Source organism: Lepisosteus platostomus, chromosome 13 (assembly GCF_059453375.1).
Source record: "Lepisosteus platostomus isolate fLepPlt1 chromosome 13, fLepPlt1.hap1, whole genome shotgun sequence".
Classification (NCBI taxonomy): domain Eukaryota; kingdom Metazoa; phylum Chordata; class Actinopteri; order Semionotiformes; family Lepisosteidae; genus Lepisosteus; species Lepisosteus platostomus.
This window is the reverse complement of record NC_142623.1, coordinates 26889274-26912005: the sequence shown is the minus strand read 5'-3', so window position 1 is coordinate 26912005 and position 22732 is coordinate 26889274. Positions and strand designations below refer to the sequence as shown.

The 22732-nt window shown below is 39.3% G+C and overlaps 2 protein-coding genes across 5 annotated transcripts in view; one reads left to right on the top strand and one right to left on the bottom strand.

Moving 5' to 3' along the window:
- Positions 1-1946: 1946 nt before the first annotated feature.
- On the bottom strand, positions 1947-13102 carry sar1b (secretion associated, Ras related GTPase 1B). 2 transcript variants are annotated; one of them, XM_088603885.1, is made up of 7 exons: positions 12962-13102; positions 6624-6698; positions 5607-5726; positions 4490-4555; positions 4280-4383; positions 3303-3434; positions 1947-2673 (listed from the first exon to the last, which is right to left on the bottom strand). In XM_088603885.1, exons 2-7 carry the CDS (start codon positions 6679-6681, stop codon positions 2557-2559), a joined length of 597 nt encoding a protein of 198 aa, XP_088460011.1. In that variant the 5' UTR covers positions 6682-6698; positions 12962-13102; the 3' UTR covers positions 1947-2556. The 2 variants fall into 2 exon arrangements, with proteins under 2 accessions (XP_088460011.1, XP_088460010.1); XM_088603884.1 differs by lacking the exon at positions 12962-13102 and adding an exon at positions 11665-11838.
- The window catches only part of sec24a (SEC24 homolog A, COPII coat complex component), a 25887-nt gene continuing 15822 nt past the window's right edge, over positions 12668-22732 (top strand). The window contains exons 1-4 of one of the 3 annotated variants that reach the window (XM_088603881.1): positions 12668-12994; positions 17520-18053; positions 20654-20833; positions 22205-22303. In XM_088603881.1, coding sequence (XP_088460007.1) covers positions 12937-12994; positions 17520-18053; positions 20654-20833; positions 22205-22303 — 871 coding nt within the window. In that variant the 5' untranslated portion in view covers positions 12668-12936. Of the gene's footprint in view, positions 12995-13309; positions 13514-17519; positions 18054-20653; positions 20834-22204; positions 22304-22732 lie in introns of those variants that run through there. The other 2 variants (XM_088603879.1, XM_088603880.1) reach the window with 2 other exon arrangements.

The following is a 22732-nucleotide window of genomic DNA, read 5'->3' as shown; positions in this document are numbered from 1 at the left end:
TTTATGTACACTGATATGACTTAAATCCCACTAAATTAAATAATTATTTTATTAAATGTTATAGTCGATTGTGCAAATAGTTTAACCGTGTATAAGGTAATTCTGTCACTCCAATAGATAATGTCATATAAAGAGAGAAAAGAATTTATCTCTTTTATTGACATGTTACTGAAAGGGTACGTGCAGTACCCGACTCGCTTAGAATCTGAGCAAAGTTTGAAAACTACCGCCGTGGTTTGGATTTGTGAGTCAATAGCTTCTATCAAACACCTGCACAAGAGGCAGAACTCCCGCAAGAGACACGGTAAACGTTGCCAACGTACAAATATACCCAAATAAACGGCTTCCACCTGCTGGGGAAAAAATGCGGTACAAGGCCGCCACACAAAGGAAACGATACGTTACTTCATAATGGTTATGCCTGAAACACAGAGGTTCGTGACAGAAGAGCATCCCAACAACACAGTTTTAACCCCTGTAACGTTTAAAAAGGAGGAAATATGTTGTTCAAAAAAAGTTTTATACCTTTTGTAACATCATACTGTACTGGAGCTCGGTGCTGTTCCACCTACTTGTCATTAAAGCCACCAGAATAATCAAGCACCAGCTGTCCACCAAAGGCAATTTATTAATTGCAAAGATTTAGCACAATCTGACATGAAGACGTTTTTCTAAATGAAAAGTACTCGTGAAACAGACAAGAATCCTGACGTGAGGAATAGAGTTGTTTTTAGTTTAGAGATGTTTCCAAACAACCCCAACAACATTCCTGTTTTAATTATAATCTGAGCCTTTGGTTTGTTTTATATAGTCAATCCCCCTTTTTGTATTGTTTTTTTTTAAGGTGCCAGTTTTTTAACATTAAATGCATGCATTACGTGTTACTCAGAAACGGAAACAACACCAATGACTAACGGGTGCTCCACTCAGTAAAATTGGAAGCTTTAACACATTTAATTCCATTGTCATACTTTCTTGTTTAAGTAATACCACATTTGTCTGTTCTCTACATAACCAAGGAACTACTTAAATTTAGCAGTGGCCTGTAACCTGGCCTGAATTTGCAGAACCATTCTATTCAAAGGACAACATCTTAGTAATGTTGTTTTAAAAAAGAAGGAAGTATTCCACGCTTTTATGCGTTTTTTCCATCATGAAGGATATCAAAGACCTTTACATATGTAGCAGGAGACTCGCAACATTCACCACTGAAGTGCAGAACCAACCTGGGTAACACCCAGCAGCTATGATGCAACACCAGCCTCATGACACATCTGTGCAGGTAATGAGGGGAGAACTTGCTTCACCAAATATATTAAAGGTGAACTTCAGGAAAGCCACTGTGCATATCCAGAGCGGAACGTATCCCAGGTATAGGAGTTAATACAACAACTCTATCGAAAAGAGACATGTGATCTTTAATGACTACGTTCAAAGGATTTTGATTTAACATGTCATCTGTAGTACAACACATCCCAAATCACAACCTCCTTGGTCACCACAATGGGGCATTGGCTTTGAAAATTGTGGTCCAGGAGGAAGGGTGCCATCTACTGGTACACCAACAGGCAAAACCTTTTCAGGGTGTAGTAAAATATTACAACCATCTATAAGCAATTAACCAGTTCGACAGCTAATGCATTAAAAACCAAGTTACCTTTAAAAAATTCCATTCACACTCCTAACATTAATATTCCATGAAGTGAATTGGTTTGTGGCAGATCAGTATTCACTTTAACAAGTGACAGAGCTTACCCTCATTAAAGTTGTGCAATCTTTAGACTCCTGTCAAGACACCAAGGATGCCTGTTCACTTCAGGCAAACATAAAACCTGGCACTCACATTGGAATGTGTAAGCAGAAAACAGTGGTTACTTTAAAGCAAACCTGTATCCTAAATGCCAAATAGTTTATTGTATCTTCATATTCAAAGAAGAATAACAAAATAACTTTTTGATTGGTTTTAATTACATCAAATGGGCAGGGGCAGATATGGTCTGACTTAAGGCATCATGCAGCTAGAAAATCTAACAGAAATAATTTTTTCAAAGTAACAGATGTATACGTGGTTACATATTCTAGGTTTATTGAAACCAAATAGCTCAAAAAAAAAAACAACATAAAAATTGAACATTAAATACTAGTCGCATGTCTGTCATCTCTCCTGTTAAAAAAAGTGCATTCAGCTGCATACAACTACCACGTTTCTCTTTCACTCTTTTGTATGGTTTTGGGAACTGATGCCAAGAAAGGCTGTTTAAAAAGAGTCATCCAGTGGGATTACAGAGTTAACATGTTTCGACGTTCACGCATACAAACTGCTCAGAAAAAAACAGGTATTCTCTTTTTTTCAACGGCTCGGACTTAAAATGTTTAGCACGGTTGATGCTATATTATTCTTCTAGAAAAATGTCAATTTTATAACCAAATGTTCAACCAATAAAAGTCTATTGGGTTCGTGTTGTACATGTTTCAACAGCAGAGGCAAACTTTATAACCAGACATGGGATCAAATGTGGTGAACTGGGATTCCTCCCAAGGCTCCTGAACACTGGCTCAGTCGATGTATTGGGCCAGCCAGCGGAACCCCTCGCCGTAACCCTGTCTCTTCAGCACACTGCACATAAACACTTCTAGTGGTCTTGTATTCAGCTCCTTCAATGGAACGTTGCCCTAAAAAATGGAAAAATCATAAAATTAGATTGGGCACAAAACGGTAATGAGCATTACCTAGACGGCTGTGCTTCTATTTCTCCATACTGCATAAAAGTATTAAACATCCTAATAGGTGCAGCTAAGAAAAATATCAAGCACCCATATCAAGCATAGCTTAGAAAATATCAAGCATAGCATAAAAGGATACACATTCAGAATGGGAAATTAGATCCATAAATCTATTTTCATGATAACGTTCGGGCTGCATGGTGGCGCTAGTTAGTTTTGCTGCCTCACAGTTTTGGGGCCCTGGGTTCAATTCTGGACCTGAGGTGCTATCTGTGTGGAGTTTGTATGCTCTCCCTCTGTTTGCATGGGTTTTCTCTGGGTGCTCTGGTTTCATCCGACAGTCCAAAGACGTGCTGGTAGGTTAGGTAGCTTCAATGATAATTGGCACTGATGTGTGTGAGTGTGTGTCAGCCTTGCAATGGACTGGTGCTATGAACAGGGTGCACCCTGCTTTGTGCCCATTGTTTGCTCTACACGCTCCAGCTTCCCCACAACCATGAACTGGAAGAAGCAGTCAGAAAATACAAAGTACAGAAAAACACATGACCAGGTCTGAGTGAGAAATGTGCTCTCATTACCTTGCCTGTTGTCTGTCCATATAACCCAAACAGTTCTCGTAACTTCTCTTCACTGATGGCTTCTGGTCTGTCAATCTTGTTACCAAGGATCAAGATAGGCACATTTCCAATGGTTTCATCTGTCATTAATGCCTGAAAACAAACAGAGTTCAGCTTGAAAACACTTATAAAAATACTCCAACATTAGTGCTCTACTGCCTTAACCACAGTGTACTATAGCAGCTCAAACCTCCTCTGCAGTGCTATGTGTTTGAACCTTGGTTCAGTCACCAATTACCTAAAAATCTAAAAAAAAACATTTACATGAATAGAATAAGATTAAAAGTAAGGTTCATCACAAGTACCAGTAAAAATAAACTAAAGAAAGATATTCCCCACCTCCACAGTTCTGGTGGACAGATATAAAGATGTGCCAGAAGCCACTTGTATGATCATATTAATTATACACAACTTGAAGCTTTAGGCCAGGCATTGTGAATCCACTTGAAACTGGCATGCAAATTTTAATCCTTGCTGTAATATACATGTGCATTCAAATATGGCAATTATACAGTATAACATACTTAGAAATGTTAAAAACACAACAAATGAATATAGGACCACTAGTATTGCTTGCGTTTTAATGCCTCTCAGTATACAGTAAAGTAAAATTTGGAGGTTAACCACTCTGTTAATACAGAATATTCACCTGCCAATGAAATGACTTAATTAACTTTTACACACCACATGAAAGCATGTAATTACAACAAATTATACCTAACCATATATAACGAGCGCTAAGCATGCCATTAGGTTTTACACCTGCTTAGCTTCAGTGGGTTGCCAGTTCTGAGTCGCAGGGTGACATAGCTGCTGGAGTTTATAGTTTTGACTGTTCTACACATGTCTCTGCTTGTAAAATCATGTAAGGGTGCTGAAATTATATACAAAACACTAAAATGTATAAAACACATTTTTATTTCTAATGAGGCACTTACATCAAGTTCTACTTTGGACTCGGCCAGTCTTGGGTAGTCTGCACAGTCCACTAGGAAGACAATACCATTGATGGCAGGGAGGTAGTTTTTCCATACTCGACGAGCTGAAGAGGTAAAAACTGTTAGTGCCTGGATTGACAAACAATAATAGCAGCACAGAGATGTGCAAAAGTTTTGTAGTGTAGGTATCAATTTTGTTTGTACAAGTACCTTGTGCGTGGCCACCCAAATCAAAGGTGGTGAAGGTCATACCAGCAATGGTCAGCTCTTCAGAGGCTAGTTAGCAAATAAAACAGACATTGAAACATATTAGGGTAAATTATCTGTTCAAAAAAGGAAGAACAACAGTAGTCAGGCAGGGTGGCATGATGAGACAGTGATTTGCATGGCTGCCTCCCAGCACTGGGGCCCTGGGTTCAATTTCCTGGGTTCTATTTGTGTGGAGTTAGTATTTTCTCCCCATGTCCACATGGGCTTTTGCTGTGCTTTTTACTGTGCTCTAGTTTCCTCCCACAGTCCAAAGACATGCTGGTATGTTCTTTGGCTTCTGGGCAAAAGTGGCCCTGGTGTGAGTGTCTGTATGTCTGCCCTGCGATGGACTGGCGTCCCTTCCAGGGTGTATCCTGCCTTGTGCCTGTTGCTTGCCGAAATTGGATCCAGCTCCCCTGCGACCCTGAATTAGATGAAGTGGTTAGAAAATGGATGGCTGGATTACTCAGGCAGTTCACTATGGCTTTTTACAGTTATTACCTTTTTCAAAGTGAGTGACTGATTCTCACATGACTTTGAAGTTAACAATCAGAAGGAAATAAAAAAATATGCTTTCCAAATGTACATTGGGAATTCACAATCAAGTTAAAATAAACCACTCTTAAATTGAATTCTCATGTTTTTTTCTTTACTGGAGTAATCATGCAAGAAGTGCATAATCAAATTGGTTCTGAGCAAACATACAGCAGGAGGCATGTGTGTAGAAACAGGACAGTGGACCCTCTGCTCCTCAACAATAAATAAAATGAAAAAAGACAAGTGACTGGGAATGCACAATCAGTACACATTACACAATTTCTGACTGCAACATGAACAGTCCTAAAAACATCACATATGTAGCAGTGATTAAGTGTTTTAATTGTCATAGCTTCAATTCATTACCATTAGGATGGAAAATAACCTAAATGACAACTATATTGTACTGGTAAAACACATCAAAATAGGCACAAGTAAATTCCATCTTGTCAATGCATTCACAGAAACTTATTTTATGCAAGCTCAACGATTTTCATTACAGACAGCGCATTTTCAAAAAGGAAAAAAAAGATCAACTCACTTGGATGTAAAGTTGGCACATGCTGTCCCAATCTGTCATCTTTGAGCATGTGCAGTAGCGTTGTTTTGCCAGCATTGTCCAATCCAAGAAATACTAATTTGCCAGATTTCTTGTACAGTCCTGAAATGCAGCAAACAAAATAATTAGCATACCAATTCTTTTAAAAAGGCAGAAAATCATCTCTTCATAAAAAACAACTAAATTAAATTTAAAGGCTATTTTATATAATACTTTATGTGCACCTGGTCTTACACTTCAGTAAGCAAGGACTCTCCACATGCACAATGTATTCAAGTTGATTTTGTTGAAAGTACACTGTACCCCATTAATTACATCACGAGTACCTAAATCGCTTCTCCCATCTTTCCCAGACAAAGCTCAAATCCCAAAGGGAGATGTCTTAGATCAACCTTTGCTTAATTAAACTCAAGAGCCATAGTTTCTCAATAATTACCTTAAATCATTCAAGAAGCTTAGTGACAAAATGCAGATGTGAATGTTTAGAAATAAACTTTATACAGCACGCGTGTATCTCAGGATTTCTAGAATGATAAATATCAGAAATATTATAGATGTTGGAGAGCATAGTGAGTCACAGAGCTGAAAGAATAGCTGCTTGTACTGCTGGGAAGAAGACTCCCAGCAGCCAAGCAGCTAAACTTGGCTCATAATCTGCAGGGAAGGGCGAGTTGCCCGTGTGATGCACCTCACACCTTAGCTGTAGTGCAGGTCAGGTTTCATCAACTTCCTCTCCAAGACACCAAGCATCATTACAGATCACTGACTAAGATGTTTATAAGACTGTTTCAAAACGGTTCAGAACTGTCATGATTCCTAACATAGTCTGATAATCAAGACAGTTCCTTGAATAAAATCAAAATACGAACCAGTCATCATCATACATTTGGAGTCCTACAGGAGTTCAACCTTCTACCCACCTCTGAGTCTACAGTATATTTGCTTTAGGGTACAGACTATCACATTACCTTAAACTGAATATCTTTACTAGCCACTTACCTAGAAACTGTAGTACACTACTGAAACCACTGTAAATCCAATCAAATATGAAGGACATATCCGGATGTGTGAATCCTGTAATATAAATAAAAAAATAAAGAAAATCAAAAACTCTTCCTGGATTTGCAGTCTCTGACTATAGAATGAGAGGCCATACAGCAACCTCAATGCTGACCAGTTCATTACAGATATAGGCAAATAGGAATATTATTTAAGGCAATTTAAGTTAAATAAGCTGTCGATGTTATGGAAGGTAGGACAAACCTTAAAAGATAAGATCACTTTATTGGCCATATACAATTTCTTGTATTAGGAATTCTTCTTTTCGCATACCCCAACTTGTTCTCCATGAGACACACAGACATGAAGAGAATCTGGGTGTCAGAGCACAGGGTCAGCCATTTGGGGTTAAGGGCCTTGCTCAGGGGCCCAACAAAGAAGGATTCCTCTGCCGGCAGCAGGATACGAACTGGCAACCTTCCAGCCACAGGCACAGATCCTTAACCACAGAGCCACCGCACCACCCAGCCTCTAACCCTTACCTGTGCAGCCTCATCTGAATGCACTGGAAAACAGTATCATAGTTGCCACAGGTGCAGTTTTTTAGGTACAGTTCCCTGATTTTCATGGTACACTTAAACAAATACCTTAGACAATGAAAATCCTGATTATGAATGTATAAACATTCTACACTATGGACAAAATTAGAAATTACTGTATGGCCTTATATACTGTACAGATTTAGCACAAGATCACCTCCAGTAAACTTTATTGCCATTACACTCCGCATCTGATTTATTGTGAACTACCCCACATATTTATTCAGGTTAATAAACATTACCTCAGGGATCATGATCTCTTTAGCCCAAAAAAAAGATTTACAAAAACAGCTTAAAACAATGCAACAGAACATGGAGAGCTAGCTGGGGTGGAGTGTAATTTTCACTTCACTTACAAAATAATCTAGCATGCTTATTGTTAATATGCAGTAATCAATGATAATTTGACTAAATTATCAATCAAAGCAATAATCACTGATCATCACAGATGTTTTCTTCTTCCTCAGCTCCTTAAGTATTTTAAAAACAACCTGCCAGGAGGTCAATTCATAATCTTCTATTATGAATTTGTCCTCGTGTTTGCCTAGAAATACATCTATAATACTAATAAAGGTATGTTATCATAGTTTATGCATATTTTTAATTATTTTAAATAAAGATTTATAGCGTATTTATCCAACATTGCTCTTGAATCATTTAATTCCTGTACACAGAATCCAAAAGCTGTCAGTAAACCGTTTCAATTAGAGATACTAAATAGGCTAGAAAAGGCCTACCAAATGTTTGAGATCAGAAGAAAATTTCTTACCATAATCCTTTCTCCAGATTCACTTTGTAACAGAATCTGATAAGCTGACCTATAGTTCGAGTTACACAACATCCAGATGATTCTGGAGCAACATATACTGAAAGCAAAGGTCAAGAACATGCAAATACCACAAAAACTACACGTCAGCAACTATTTTCAACTCTAGCACACTACAAGAGTAGGATTCTCCTACTCACAAGAGTAAATGATACAATACAGCAGCAAATTCATAGGGTCAACTGCCATGACGTGATTTAGTGCATCAGGTTGCAAAGACTTAAATAGCCTATTAGAATTCAGCATGTACTGAAGAGTGTGCTAACGCAACAACAAGATAGTCGCGAGTACAAAAACGATCAGAATCACTTTTCCAAACCATTTAAGATTTTCACCATGACATTCAGCACCATCAACAATCCCAAGGATAACTTTAAAAACTTGATAAAATCAACATGAATCCTCCACAAATAATTAAAGAACTTCAGGCTGGCAGCTGGCTTACACCCGAAGGCTCCACAGCCCAAACGTTGTGTTTTCTCTCTTCTCTTTTCAGCATGAAATAAACCTATTACTTGTTCCATTAAAGAACTTCTTTGCCATTTTAAATCACTTCGAATTTAAACATTATTTTCATATAAATTAAAGCCAGACTTGTTAAATATACCTTGAGAGACATCTAAAAACATTAGATGCAAACTTAACCCACATCTTATCTTAACCCATAAGGGGGACTTTCAGTGGTCACACTGAAAATAACTGATCATTTCAGAATGCTCTCAACAGCTGGGTATACATTTGTATATGGAAGGCAACTAAATTTATTTTTATGAGGTTAACATATCAGCGTAGCATGTTTCCTAGACTTAATTTAACATTCAGTATTTTTTTACTTTTAAAGCTTTTTATTGGAGAAACCAAAGACTATCAACTCAACTGGATACTCTACATGTTAAAAATGGACCCTCATCACATGCAAACATTCATTAAGCAGTGATATGTAGTGAAGCCAGGCTGTCATTATCCCAGCGCTGTTTTTATATTATTATTTGGCACTAAATAAAATCTACAAACCTGTGCTTGACCCCAAATTCAAGACACCCAATGAGACTATTAACCATTTAAGGTGTATTAATTGCCAATTATGGGCAGCACAGTGGTTAGCATTGCTGCCTGTCAGTGCTGCATAGCTGAGTTCACTGCTAGACCTGGGGTGCTAACCGTGTGGAGTTTGTATGTTCTCCCCATGTTCATGTTCCTCCGGGTCCTCTAGTATCCTTCCACAATCGAAAGATATACTGGTACGTCGGCTTATGGAAAAATTTGCTTGCACCCATTACTGATTACAGGATAGACTCCGCCTTGCACCTTTGTATTGGATGAGGCAGTTAGAAAATAGACCCGTTACATGAAATGAAAGATTACTCATTTTGTACCTCTTACTGTATATACAACAAAACCATCGGCAAGGAAGGAGAAAACAAACAGCGCCAAACTTGTGGTGAAGGATGAGCAGCAGAGCACAATACATATGAACCACGTCTTTCTCAACAGTTGGGTGCACAGTAACATATTTGTGCTAACAACATGAGAATTCAAGAAAACATCTGTAGGGACTTTGACTTTTATGTAAATTGTCTAGTATGGTTAATGTTTCAGCAAAGCCACAACCATCTGCACAAATTATATGTGTGGAAGATTGCTTTTTATTTACCCTCACAACCCCATAAAGCAGGGGATCTCAATCCTGGATGTCAGTGTCCAGCATGCATAAAGTTTTCTGTCTCCTTACACTGTCAACAGTTTCAAGCTGTGGTAAAGGGATGGGTTGGTGCATTAAATGTTAACTGGATGAATCTAAGCTTGTTCCAGGTGAAGAGCTGTTCATTAAAATGAGACACAAAACCTCCTAGGCCCAGAAGACCCCTGATGATATACTAGTAGAAGTGTGGGAATGTACTTTTGGTATTTCACAGCTCTGCAAGGCAGATGAAAATCCCATCTATTGTACATTAACATTAATGTAATGAGATAATATGACAAATAAAAGTAATATTATCTCATTACAAAACTAAACATGCATGTTTGAAATGGACATAGGTTCAAAACACTGCAAATTTCAGATTTCACTTTGCACACAGACCGTCCATATATAAACGCACTCACATTCACACATTACAACACCCAATCAGCAGCAATATAGGCTGAATAGGATAATGCTTGTTTGGCACTGAAGCTCAAATACTCAATTACACTCCATTACTCAAACCAATGAGAGAATGAGGAAATACCAATGCTGAGTTAAACATAGTTCAAATATTTATAATTCTCAAATACCACTGTGCTTACTTGCCTCTACTACCATGACATCACAATTTAGTAGGAAGGAATGTGTACTCTGCAAACACTCAGGAAGATATCATCTCTCAAGTCTGTATGGCTCAAGGAATTAACACATTTGAGAAAGGCACATCACATTATTCCTACAAAGTATTGGCTAAAACTAAATTTCTACACGCAGTTTTTAGCGTCGTCTGGAAAATTGACTTTTTATAGAAATTACCGTGTTGACAGAGCAATTACAACTGCCGTTTTATCTACAATTCATTAAAGAACAATCATTTTCTTACTTTTTCCATGAGCTTTTAGGGCCTCAACTCCAGAACTCTAGCCATGAAGGAATAACACTTCACGATTAAAGGAAAATGAGACAATCGCATGAAACAACAATTATGAGTATTTGAATCCACTCTATACAGCATGGTGTGGTAGTAATTAATTCCGGCTTATTCGCTGGATCCTCAACTAATCTCTCAGAACAACTAGTGTTGATTAGAGTCGACCGTTAGATTCGCATTACCGGGAAGAGCTGAGAATTAAAAAGAAAGGCGTCTATTATCACTGTCTTCTAAACGCGGACAGAAAATGTATTTGCTCCTCCTAATTTGAAGCGACGGAGTTCAGTCGGTTCCTCGCTCACCGGCAAACGGGAGAAGAACTCGTTACTACAGAAAGTAAGAACGCTTGGAGAATATTAAAAACCTTCACAAGCTATTTAAAAAGGAGCGTGGTCAACTTAATCAGTTTATAACGAGAAAGCCGGTCGCTTTTCACGCGTCAATTATAAATAGAGCTAGAGGGTAAACGAAATGTCAGAAAGCCCCGTCACCATTCTCGTAGCACAGCCTAAGCTTTCCGTATACAGGATAGAAGATACTATAACCAAGCAAGAAAAATTATGACGCCTCCCATACCCAAAAAGATTGATCACCACTTTCACTGAGTATATTAAATTATTGAAAACAGGAGATCAGACCAACGTTTAGAGGTGAAACGGAAATCCGTGTTTTCAGCCAAGAAATACGGGTACCGGACATCACTCGGTACCACCAAAGCCAGCACAGCACACCTGAGTCTACGTGTCCCGGCTAAACTGACATCACGCAAATCTCCTCTTTCACGAAAAAACGCAGAATATCCCCCTACACACCGCGGTACTCAGAAAACAAGGCTACCCGACACACATAGATTCTTAACATTAACTGTCAATTAAATTCACTCTGATTACACAAGCCCAGCAAACCTATTGATCTGGAGGCTTACCGTACAGTCCTATTGACCAAGATATCTCAATAACGCTTTCGCTGGTAAAAAGAATAACGACTCGAAAACCTACCTGTAACCGGTACGATAAAGAATTAAATGCTTTTGCTCTACTCGTGAAGAGAAATACGTCTCCGTCCCCCCTGTGTGCCCGTATCTCTCCTCTCTCCGTCTCCGTGTTTTGTTACCGAGCCACGACACACAGCAATGGCCGACTATCAGCTCCCAGCCCTTGACACAGCCGCTTCCTCCATGTGTTACACACTAATTCGTCCCGGCGGGCAACAGCAACACTCCCAGTTTTTAGAGGCACTGCCTAATGATACCGTAATACTGGACAAAAGACTCAAAGTTCAATTATATATATATAATGTATATTTGTTTTCAAGTTTTTTAAAAATTTTTTAAGTATTAAATTGTCAGCGTCGAACGTATGTCCCGTCTAAATATTGGCCTTTTTGTCATTTATTTTTAATTTTCAGTTCGGTTTCGTAATTTTCCAGATTGTAGTTCTCCGCATTTGTTGACTGGAGTACGATTATTGTTTTATAAATTCGTAGAAAACAAAAAATGAAAGAAAAATTTTCACACGACATAAATAACAGTTATGTTGACCTTTTATCGTGGTGCTCCCATCTACTACTCTACTTGTCAAAAATACTAGAAGAATGCATTTAAATTAATTTAAATGTTAAAATAATCCACAAATGAAAAAATCAAATTTATAATGGTATATTATAATGCATAAAAAGCCAACCTCGATTTGGCACAGACTTCAGCCTTTGATTTTGGTTTTGAGTCGCAAACTGAAACCTTAACTATTTCTGGTATATATTTTTTTCTGATCTCTTTGGGGTATTTATTCACAAATTGCATGATTGGTATGCATAGTAACCGTGACTGTAAAAAACTTCAAAAGTAAATATCACTCAAAAGAAATAAAACGACACAGGTAAAGATTTAATTCCAGCTGAACACATTGCAGTGCAGATTGCTCTGTTGTTTCTAGTACATCTCCAAAGGCTCTTACACAGGAAATGCCACGTGTACCCAATGCGCATGTGCAAGGGAGGTTTCTGCACTGATCCTGCCTTCCTGACTTCCTGTGCGAGAAAAGGAGGATTTTCAACGATTACTTTCGATTGGGCCTGCACCCCCAGATCTGCTGGGAACGGCCCCAGACATGTCCCTCTAATTCTAACGCGACTCGGATTCAGTAGCCAAGGTGTTCCGTTAAAATAGAGCCGCTCTTTGTCAAGTGACTGTTGTCATTTACGATTTTGAAGCAGGCATACTTATTCGCTATCCAGCCTGCTGTGAATTTGATCCCTGTGTCAGTTTCAAGATGTCAAATACTGGTTACAACTCACAGAATGGTGCTGGGGGGCAGCCTTTTACCAACGGTGAGTACGTAGCCCAGTGCTGCTTGTGCTTAGGGTTTCTTGGATGTATTCTCGCTGCGTGTAGGATCTCACTTTTTCGGTTGAATTTCGACCTCGGTTTACCACCCTCGGGGTAGTAATACCACACAATAAAGTGTGCCTGCTTACGCACGGCAGAACGAAAAAGGAAATTGCGCGTACTGTGGGGTTATTCGTGAAGTGTGAAGAAAATGCTTTTTAAGGGGTTTGGAAAAGGAAGTCACATGATAGACGTGTCGATTCCTTCGCAATTTTTATATTGTGCAACTACATGATTCCAGTTGGCAAGTTTCGTGATGTCATCGTGTTACACCTAGATTGTGGAGTGCTGAGTGGCCTCGTTTCGTGTTACAGACCTGTTGAAAAGTCACCTGCGTGATCTGAGTAAATAGAGCAAGTTTTTATGTAATGTGCAACATATTTTACCACCTGTTATTATTCAGATTTTCGAAGTGAACATGTCTAATCTCCGCGTACACAAAGGAAATAATGGCAGAATTGGTATGTAATATAGAATTTATGTCGTGAGCGACGAGATTTCTCATTATCTCAATAGCTGTGGATGTCTTATTAAAAACTGTGATTGAGCTTGGCAGTGACGTTTTCAGTGAAGTTGTTTATGTTGGTGTTTAAGTTTTTGGCTTGGTGTTTATGTTTTCCATTTAAATATATACTTTATTTCAATTGTAATATTCGTTTAGAGATACCGCCAACGGAATACCTACGACATTTTTTATTTTCTTCTTTCTGAGATGTTGTTTGTGTTTACTGCTAGTAATGCTCAGTGAATTGGATTTTTAAAGTGCTGTTGGTTGTTTTAACGTTATGGACGATAGTGATTTGGTCGAATAGCATTGTAGACGACTGAAGAACAGCCTATCTTCAGAAAGGAAAGGCTGTCTAGCTCCAGGAGTCTGGCAGCTTTCACTGTGCTCACTGTACATGTGGCATCTTTCAGGGACCTAGCTGTGGGAGGGCGAAAGCAGATTGTTGAAGTGTTCGGAAGCCTGTATTGAAATCTAGTGACTTGGAAAGTTTTACAGTCTTGTTTACAGATTTTAACTGCTAGGTAGTGATCATCTTCTGAATGTGTTAAGGGGTTATATCCCCAGGAATATTTTTTTATAACAGCCTGACCCATGAGTGCTCTAGCCAGTCTATTCTCATGCTTAGAAGTCACACTTTTAGTGTTTCTTTGTAAGCTGCAGCAGCTGTTAGCATTGCTGCCTTGCAGTGCCAGGGCCCAGGGTTCAGATCCATACCTGGAGTGCTGTCTGTGCAAGTTTGTATATTCTTCCCTTGTTCAAATAGGTTTTTGCCAGGTGCTCTAGTTTCCTCCAACAGTCCAGAGACATACTGTTAGATTAACTGGCTTTTGGGAAAACTGGCCTTGATGTGTTTGTGTCTGTGTGTGCCCTGCAATGGGCTGGTATCCCTTCCAGGGAGAATACTGCCTTGCGCTCATTGCTTGCTGAAATAGGCTCCAGCTCTCACATGACCCTGAATTGGAAGAATTACTCAAGACCTGTTTAGGGATCTAGTGTATGGACATTGAATTCTGCCTTAAATTAGAGTTAATTGTGCTGAATCTGCTCACTATGTAATGGATCAGAAAAGGCCTTTTTACATATCACCTGAGATGATGAAATCTTTCTTGTCCAGCTAATGTATTGTCTTTGATAACATGCTTTCAAAGTGCAAAGATTCAGGCACCTTAGAAGCATACTCCTTATTCAGTTTTAAATCATCAGAATTTTGAATTTCCCTTCCGTTTCATTTGCATTCCACAGAAAGGTTTGGACAATGTGGTTTCTACATTTATCTTTGAGATAAACATATCTGAAAGAGGATCCTATACCAAGCTGAACAGATACCATCCAAAACCACAATGTTTTCATACAGATCGACACAGTATCAATCAATACTCTCCACAATGTGAAAAATCTGTGCTGTAGCCTAAGTGAGCCTAAGCTGTATCTAGTCAGGCCTTCTAATTTTCTTCAATCCTGTCAGCTGGATAAAGTGTCTTGTTTCTTTCCTTATCTTTGACTATTGAGTAGTTGTAAAACCTCTGGACCCTGCACAGTGTATGAACTCTGAACGGTGCCTGTCCTCTCTCTGATTTATCATCATCAGTGAAACGCAGTTGTGGCAGGGACTGTTTGAGTTCAATCAATTGTTATGGTTAAATCGGAATTTTGAAACTCGTAGGCTGAGTGGTCACAGTGCCTGTTTGTGGCTCAGGTTGAGCCTTGTTAAGGTCAGGGAATAAGTAGTGAGGGGAACACTCCCAGTGGGGCTGAGCCTCGTCAGGGTCTCCTCGATTTGTTATGCACTTGTGAACCTGCAGTGCCTTCGGTGAGAGCTCCATCTGTTTCTGTCATAACCAACTTTGCTGCTGGCAAGAAACAAAAAATAAGTGTGTGTTTTGGGAAAAATAACATCTCGTCTTCACCTTTCACCCCTCCCCCAGTGATGAAACAAGTGTTGTGGAGGAAAGCACAGCAGATTAGCACCTTCTAATTCCATATTGGGAGGGTATAAAACATTCTGATTGCAAATTATGTTTCAGTAGAAGTTGGAAGCACTAAAAAAACTCACACAGGACTGTTCAGTCAAGCCTTACAGAATTTCTCTGCACACACTCGTGTTTTCATGCTTTTATAAAGCTACACCTCTTCCTTACCGAGAGTCCTGGGATACAAAGTCAGTGTAGTAACACAGGTCTCATGATGAAGGGATGTAAAATATCCTTGACCATAAAAACGTTTACAGAGGAGGCCATTAAGGGTATCTGGCTCATTTGGCATTTAATAGCTAATTAATTAAGCCAAGGATCTCATTCAGCCATGTCATTAAAGAAGCCAGGGTATCGGCTTCAACAGCATGGCTGGGTAGGTTGTTCCACACTCCCACAGCCCATTGGGTAGAGACATGCCTTCTGTTCATGTGTTTTAAATGCTTTTGTTTTTTAATTGTTTCATGAAGTGCTCTATCTTCCCTTACATTTTTCCTAATTGATTTGTTGAACCTTTTGGAACAGTGTTTTTTTTTAGTTTTCAATTTTACTTGGTTTCCTAAACCAGTGTCTCAAACATCACCATCTCAGACATATATAGGATGTTTCTTAAGGACAGTTTCACTACATTAAAGGTACAGCTGCCTATTAAACCTCAGAGTCTGATCAGAGATATAATTATGCAGCTAATTTGGTAATTAGAGCAACTGTAATTGAGTTCTCTGGAGGAATAAAAGCATAATTTAGGCCCTCTAGGAACTGAGTTTTAGACCCTGGTTCTAAATATGGTTTATGCTACCTTCAAAATAATTCATAAGAGAGTGAAATTTCCATTAACAGACTGTTCTCTTTTAATACCTTCAGTATTTTAACAATGTTTAATTATAATTAAGTTCTAAACACAGCTCAATACAGTTATAAATTGTTTGTTCCATGTTATTGCTGAATCGGACATTATCACAGAAACAGCTGAGCATGGGGAACTTGACCTGAGAGGAGTTTTGTTCGGGTGGTGCCTGACTCCTTGATCGCTGCAGTTTGTGAGTTTGCAGCCTCATTCATAAGGTTTTCCTGCTTTTCAAGAGGCAGAGGGATTACATTTTATCTTTAGCTCTGAAAGAGGTTGTCTTCTCATCTTAGTTCTCTGCTTAAACATGCACCTCTTACTGGATAAACCTGCCTAATCAGTTTAAACGATCTGCCTCTCTTCTCAAGGACGGCAAATCCTCAAGAGTTTCCTCAAATCCTCAAATCCGTTGCAATTTTACTGCACTACCAGCATGTTATAATATTTGTTTTGCTTTTGCCACATTTGGATGTTTAAACAGCAGATGTGTTTTAAACATATCAGATATTCATGGCTTTGATTATTCAAAGATCTCATTCAAAAAGATGATTTTCAATAGTTGTAGCTTTGACCATTGTGATTCGATATTCCAATTAAAAGAGCAAAAATGGCTTTTATAATAGTTATTTTTGTAGATTTAAATAAAGCAGAATTTCACTTGTTCTCTGAGAATTTTTTTTCAGTGCTTTTTAACTGCACTTTGTTGTTCAGTAAGAGTGTAGGTTTTGTTGCTTCATCACAGAGAGACTGGTGGTCTGTATTATTAATCCAGGTGATGGGGTTTCATTCAGCAGCCTAGTCTTACTGCTCTGTCACCTTGTTGTGAATTTGAATTGTTCACTCTAGCTACGCTAAAGTAATTAGATCTCTATTCCCTCTATGTTGTTCCTCACACTACAGCTCTGCCAATTTGAATCCTGGTGGGAAGCTTGATTCAACAGTAAAGTAGTCAATAAAGTCAATTTTAATTTAAATTCAACCCACATAGTCCTTAATCTTATTTTTCCTGCTTTATAATCTATCTTTTCAAAAATGGGTTGCAAAGGCCTGCGTATTTATCTTTTGTTTTTAACACATTGTTGACTTTAAATGCACATGTGAGATGGATTTTAATGTACTCCTTGTTCTATTCTTGTTCACAGGTCCTTTACAGAACCCAGTGGTGATGCAGCCTCCCGGGCCAGGATATAACATGGGAGCTCAGCCCCCATACCCAAGCCAGATGCCAGGGAAGGCTCCTCTGGCTCCTCTTTCTGGACAGTATAACTGTAGCCCTTACCAGAATCCACCTCCAGTGAGCTTGTATCAGGCGCCTGGTCAGGTGGCGGTCAGCAGGCCTCCTATGGGGCCAGCTCAGCCACTGGTACACACCCCTCAAACTTCAGGTTCCAGAATGCCTCCACCTCCTCTTTCCCAGAATTCTACCCCTGGCACTGTACCTGCTAACAGTTTTTATGCTGACACCCAGCAGCCCCCTCAGCCAGCCTGGCAGTATAGCATGCCTCCTCCCATGAGCCAGCCTGCAGCAGGCCCCGTTACCAACCATGTGACCTCAGTAACCAGCTCAGTACCAAACCAGCCTTCATCATCAGGATATACCATGGCCAGCCCTCCCATCTTTCAGAAAGCTGCACCCTCTGGGCCCGCCGTCTCGCACAACAACTTCGTCCATCCAGGTACATGACCTGTTCCCACGACCTGTCTTTTGTTCTGCAACATGACAAATTCATGTTGCAGAACAATTTTATAAACAGAGCCATGGTAGGATTTATTTTTAAGAACTGAAGTGTAATTTTTCTAATATCATGGGAATTGTTTGCATTAATAGTTATAATTTTTAAATTGATGATGAAGAGCCCTTAAATTTTCTAAGTATGACCTCTTAAATACTCAGTTCTAGTATTTGGTCTTAATTATTTAAAGATATTTTATCATATTTTATCATATAACCATTGTGAACCAAATATCACTTTTGGAAGCATTTATGTACATCCATGAGTTATTTAGTTTGAATTGATCATTTACCGAGTCTGCCTAAAACCACAAAATTCCAAGACATTTATTAATAAAATATATAAAAAATAAAATAAGTTGGTTAATAGGGTGCTGGGCCACCACATCTGGCCAGTGCAGCCTTATGCGTCATAGCATAGAGTCTCCCAGCCACTTGGGTTCTGTTGGAGGAATGCAGGACTGTTCTTCCACTAAGAATGTCAGTCAGCTCATGTCTGGTTGATAGAGGTGGAAAACACTGTCTTAGGCATCATTCCACAACATCCCATAAATGGTCCATTTAACCATTAAGTAGCGATTAGTGTGTACCTTGCTTTCCAAGACATTGGGTTCTCCAAGATCACACCAGTCCCACACTGTTGTGAAAGTACCAGAATCTTTCACTGCTGGATTCATGTAGAGTTCTTTAGGTAGCACCAGACAAGCACTCATCCGTGTGTCAAGTTCATAGTGAAGGATAATTCATCTGATCATATCACATTTCTGCGCTACTCAGTTGCCTGTGCTCCTTGCACCCTGGGCATACAAAAGCACATTGCTGGGTGGTAACAGCTTGGTTAATTAACAGAATCACGAGTCTCTACAACAATGTCCAAATTTTACATTCATTGCTTAATTTTCTTAATCAACCTAGACTTAATGCAAGTCTGTGAGATATTCAGACCAAGCCATGAGACCATGAGAGCTAAACGATTAAATACCATCACGGAAGCTGGCTGACCAATAATCTTGCTCTGTTTTATTACGAAACAGTATTTCAATATGGATTCTTATGTACATTTTGTCAGTGCTCACGCCTTTTTTTTGGCCAAGCAGCCTGGCTGGCCTGTATACAACTACGGGACATCCTGCATGTGTGATGAGCAATGCTCTATGGAATTCCTGGCTGCTCGTGCCATAGTTTGAAATTTGCGGTCAAGTGATATGTGTTTGAGCTTCCACCCACTATTTGACCTTTGCTGCTCATGTCTTTCACTTAGAGTTTGGTGCTAATGTCGCCTTAGACCCCATCACTTCTGGGTGTCCTCAGCAAGTTGAGCTCTTATGGCCGTTGAAGATCTGCCAAACACTCATCTTGCAGCCATGTCTACCCAAATTATATGATACTACACCTTTCCCGCATTTTTATGTATAAACTTAAGCATCTGGCATGTCATTTGCTTAATTAATTTTAGAGGCCACTCCTGTGTGGAAGCCACTTGTACATTTAAAGAGCAGAAGAAATGAAGCATGTACAGGGTTTTAGTAATCTGTTTTCCTTCCCTTGTGGACATTGCAGTAACGCCAATATTCTACTAAAAAGGAACTTGTTAAATTGCCCTTTAAGTCCACATCTACAGTGTGATTAGGCTGGCTGATGCTGGAAGTGCACTTTGCCCTGTGTTCATACTAAAGAGACCAGCTTGGCAGAACGTCTCCTTCTCTGGCAGGCTTTCAGATGAGGTAACAAGCTTACTGGAGAATGAAGTCAAGGGCCAGGTTAGAATGCAATAAAAAGTTGCAAATCTACTTTTCGGTTAATCTTGCCACTTCTGAATTTTAGCCAACGCAGAGCTACACTACAACTGGAATGAGATCTTTGTTATTTAAAGGGGGAAGGATGTTTAACATTGTATTGTGTCATCGTATTGTGAGCCTGTTTTGTGGACAGTGTATTTTCAGTAATCGAAGTGGGTCATCAGATTTAATGTGGTAGGCTGCACTGGGTTTTGCTTTTCTAATACTTAGACTATAATATCACATTCATCATTACAGTTTCTCTGGTAGATAAAGTATAAAACCTCCTACTATACTAATCTACTTGATGGTCTTTTTCAGGTATCATTCTCTGTGGTTTTTAGCACAGAAGCCTAGGCTCAGTCCTTATGCCTTTGAGGCAGTATACACATCTAATATGCTGTTTTGCTCAAATTAAAGTTCTGCTCTGTATGCAACCATTGCATGCACAGTTGAAAATAATCACAATGATACTTTCACATCACGCTGCTCTCAGCAAGCTGTCCCTGCTGTAGTCCAGAATGCTGATATGTCTGACTCATTCAGTAAGTGACGGCTCAGTGATGGGGATCACATACATGCACATGGGATGTTGTTGCTTATTTTTGGACCATTCAGAGTCTAAATGCAGGCTTTTAGGACCATTAGTTCCTGTAGAACTCCTGTAGGACTCTTTTTGACTTGCATATGTGTTTTACAGTATTCAGAGAATCAAGTGTGTTGTAATGGAATGAAGAGATTAATTGCTTGAAATGTGACCTGTTAGGTGCTGTCTCTCCGCTCATGAGCCCCCCTTCATCTCAGACGTACCAGCTTGGTAGAACAGCTTATGGGCCTCCACCAGCTGCAGGACCCCCCCCAGCAATGAGACCCACACCACCGCCGCCCCCTGCTGGCCCACTGGGCAGTGCAACCCCACCTCTGCCTTCCACCCCACAGCATGAAGGTATAACTTTTGTTCAGATTTTGAATTTGCAAATTTAAATTTGTTTCTGCAGTGCTTGCTGACAAGCATGTGCATTAAGGGAAAAGATAAGTTTATTTCTGTTTTCTTTAATAATAATAATAATAATAATAATAATAATAATAAACTTTATTTTATATAGCGCCTTTAAAGGTGGCTTCTCAAAGTACTTTACAGAATGACAGCAACAATAAATGAAAAGAATACACAAGATAGAACATAATTACAATATACAGAGGAGACTATGGATGGTGGTACTAAGTAGAAGCAGAGGGGTGAAGAATGGAACCAGTTAAATAAAGACTCTTCTAAACAAGGTTTTGAGTCTGGATTTGAAGGAGTTTAGAGAAGGTGACTTTCGATATCCTTGGGCAGAGAGTTCCAGAGCATGGGGGCATAACAGGATAAGGCCCTGTCACCCATACATACTGAGGTGCCAAGCCACGCAGAGCCTTATAGGTTGGCATGAGGATTTTCAAGTCCACATGAAATTTGACAGGAAGCCAGTGCAAGGACTCCAGGATAGGAGTAATGTGATCACTTGTAATAGACCTGGTCAGGATCCTGGTTGCTAAATTTTGGACATTGCAAACACTGAACAAACACTGCAGTTTGTTAAAAGTAGATTTAGATACCCCAGCGAGTAGAGCATTACAGTAGTCAATTCGAGAGAACACAAATGTGTTGATCAGCTTTTCAGCCACAGTTAGTGATAACATAGGGCGTAGTGTAGTGATATTTAATATTTGAACTGTCATAAATAACTTTTTTTTCCCATTTTTACTGTTTGATGCCTCTATGCTTGCTGCTTCTTTTGCATCTGCTATTTTTTAAACCAGTCCCTCAATCCTCTAATTATGTGGATTTCTCAACAAGCTTGAGCAGAAAAACTGGTTTTGTGCTGAGAATGGGAGGTTTTAAGTGGTGGGTATACTGTACAGCATTCCAGAAAACAGACCTCTTTGAGCAGTGAACCAAATAAATTAGTTTTCTGTCTAAGCTGTTTGATTACAATTCTTGTCTTCTGCCAGCAGTGGATTTCTGTCAAAATCAAAACTAATGACAATGCCTTCTGCAGTCTACAAAATACTTTTTTACTTGAAGATTTTTTATTGATCTGGCAGAAAAATGTACAGTGCAAAAGCTAAACAAATGACACAATACTTGATTTGAAAAATATTTATATTTTTAATTTGCCTGATCAACTGTTTTGTTTCTTATAATTGTGTATTAGGAGTCAGTAATATACAGTGCACAATTTATTTTCTGAAGAGTCATCTTCATTAAATCGAGATTGCTTTTCTCTCTTTCCCTTGGTTTCCCTTGGATTTTTCTGCTTTTTCTTCATGCCAGACATTCATTGTGGGAATATTGGTAATAGCTTGGCTCCTTCATCTTTGGCGTCATCCCCTTCAGAGGACGATGATGAAGAGTGTGATATTGAGTGCCCAGGTGTGACGGTCATCCCTGAATGTCGTGATTGCTGTCCAGTGTCGTGCTTGTGTCTGTGCTCCACGTCATGACAGCGATCTCATTTCAGAACTGCCCTGCAGTTTGTGATCACCGATTGTGGGGTTACCCTTCCTGTTCCTGGAGAGCCACAGGTTCTGCTGGTTGTCATGTCACCACAGGACACCACCTTCATTCAGTTAATTGATTTAAATGGTCTACAAAAATATCTTTAAAGCAAGCAGTACAGTGGCTCACTGGTGCCAGGAAAAAGTACCCCTGGGCTTGCCTAATAACTAGGTTTTCTGTCACATGAAATGGCAAATGAGGCCATACACAACTACTCATACCTGTGGGCCCATCGATTCCATAAATCCATCTTCCACCTGGGATCTTTTTTTATGGATTGCATTTATTAAAGCAAATTTCTTT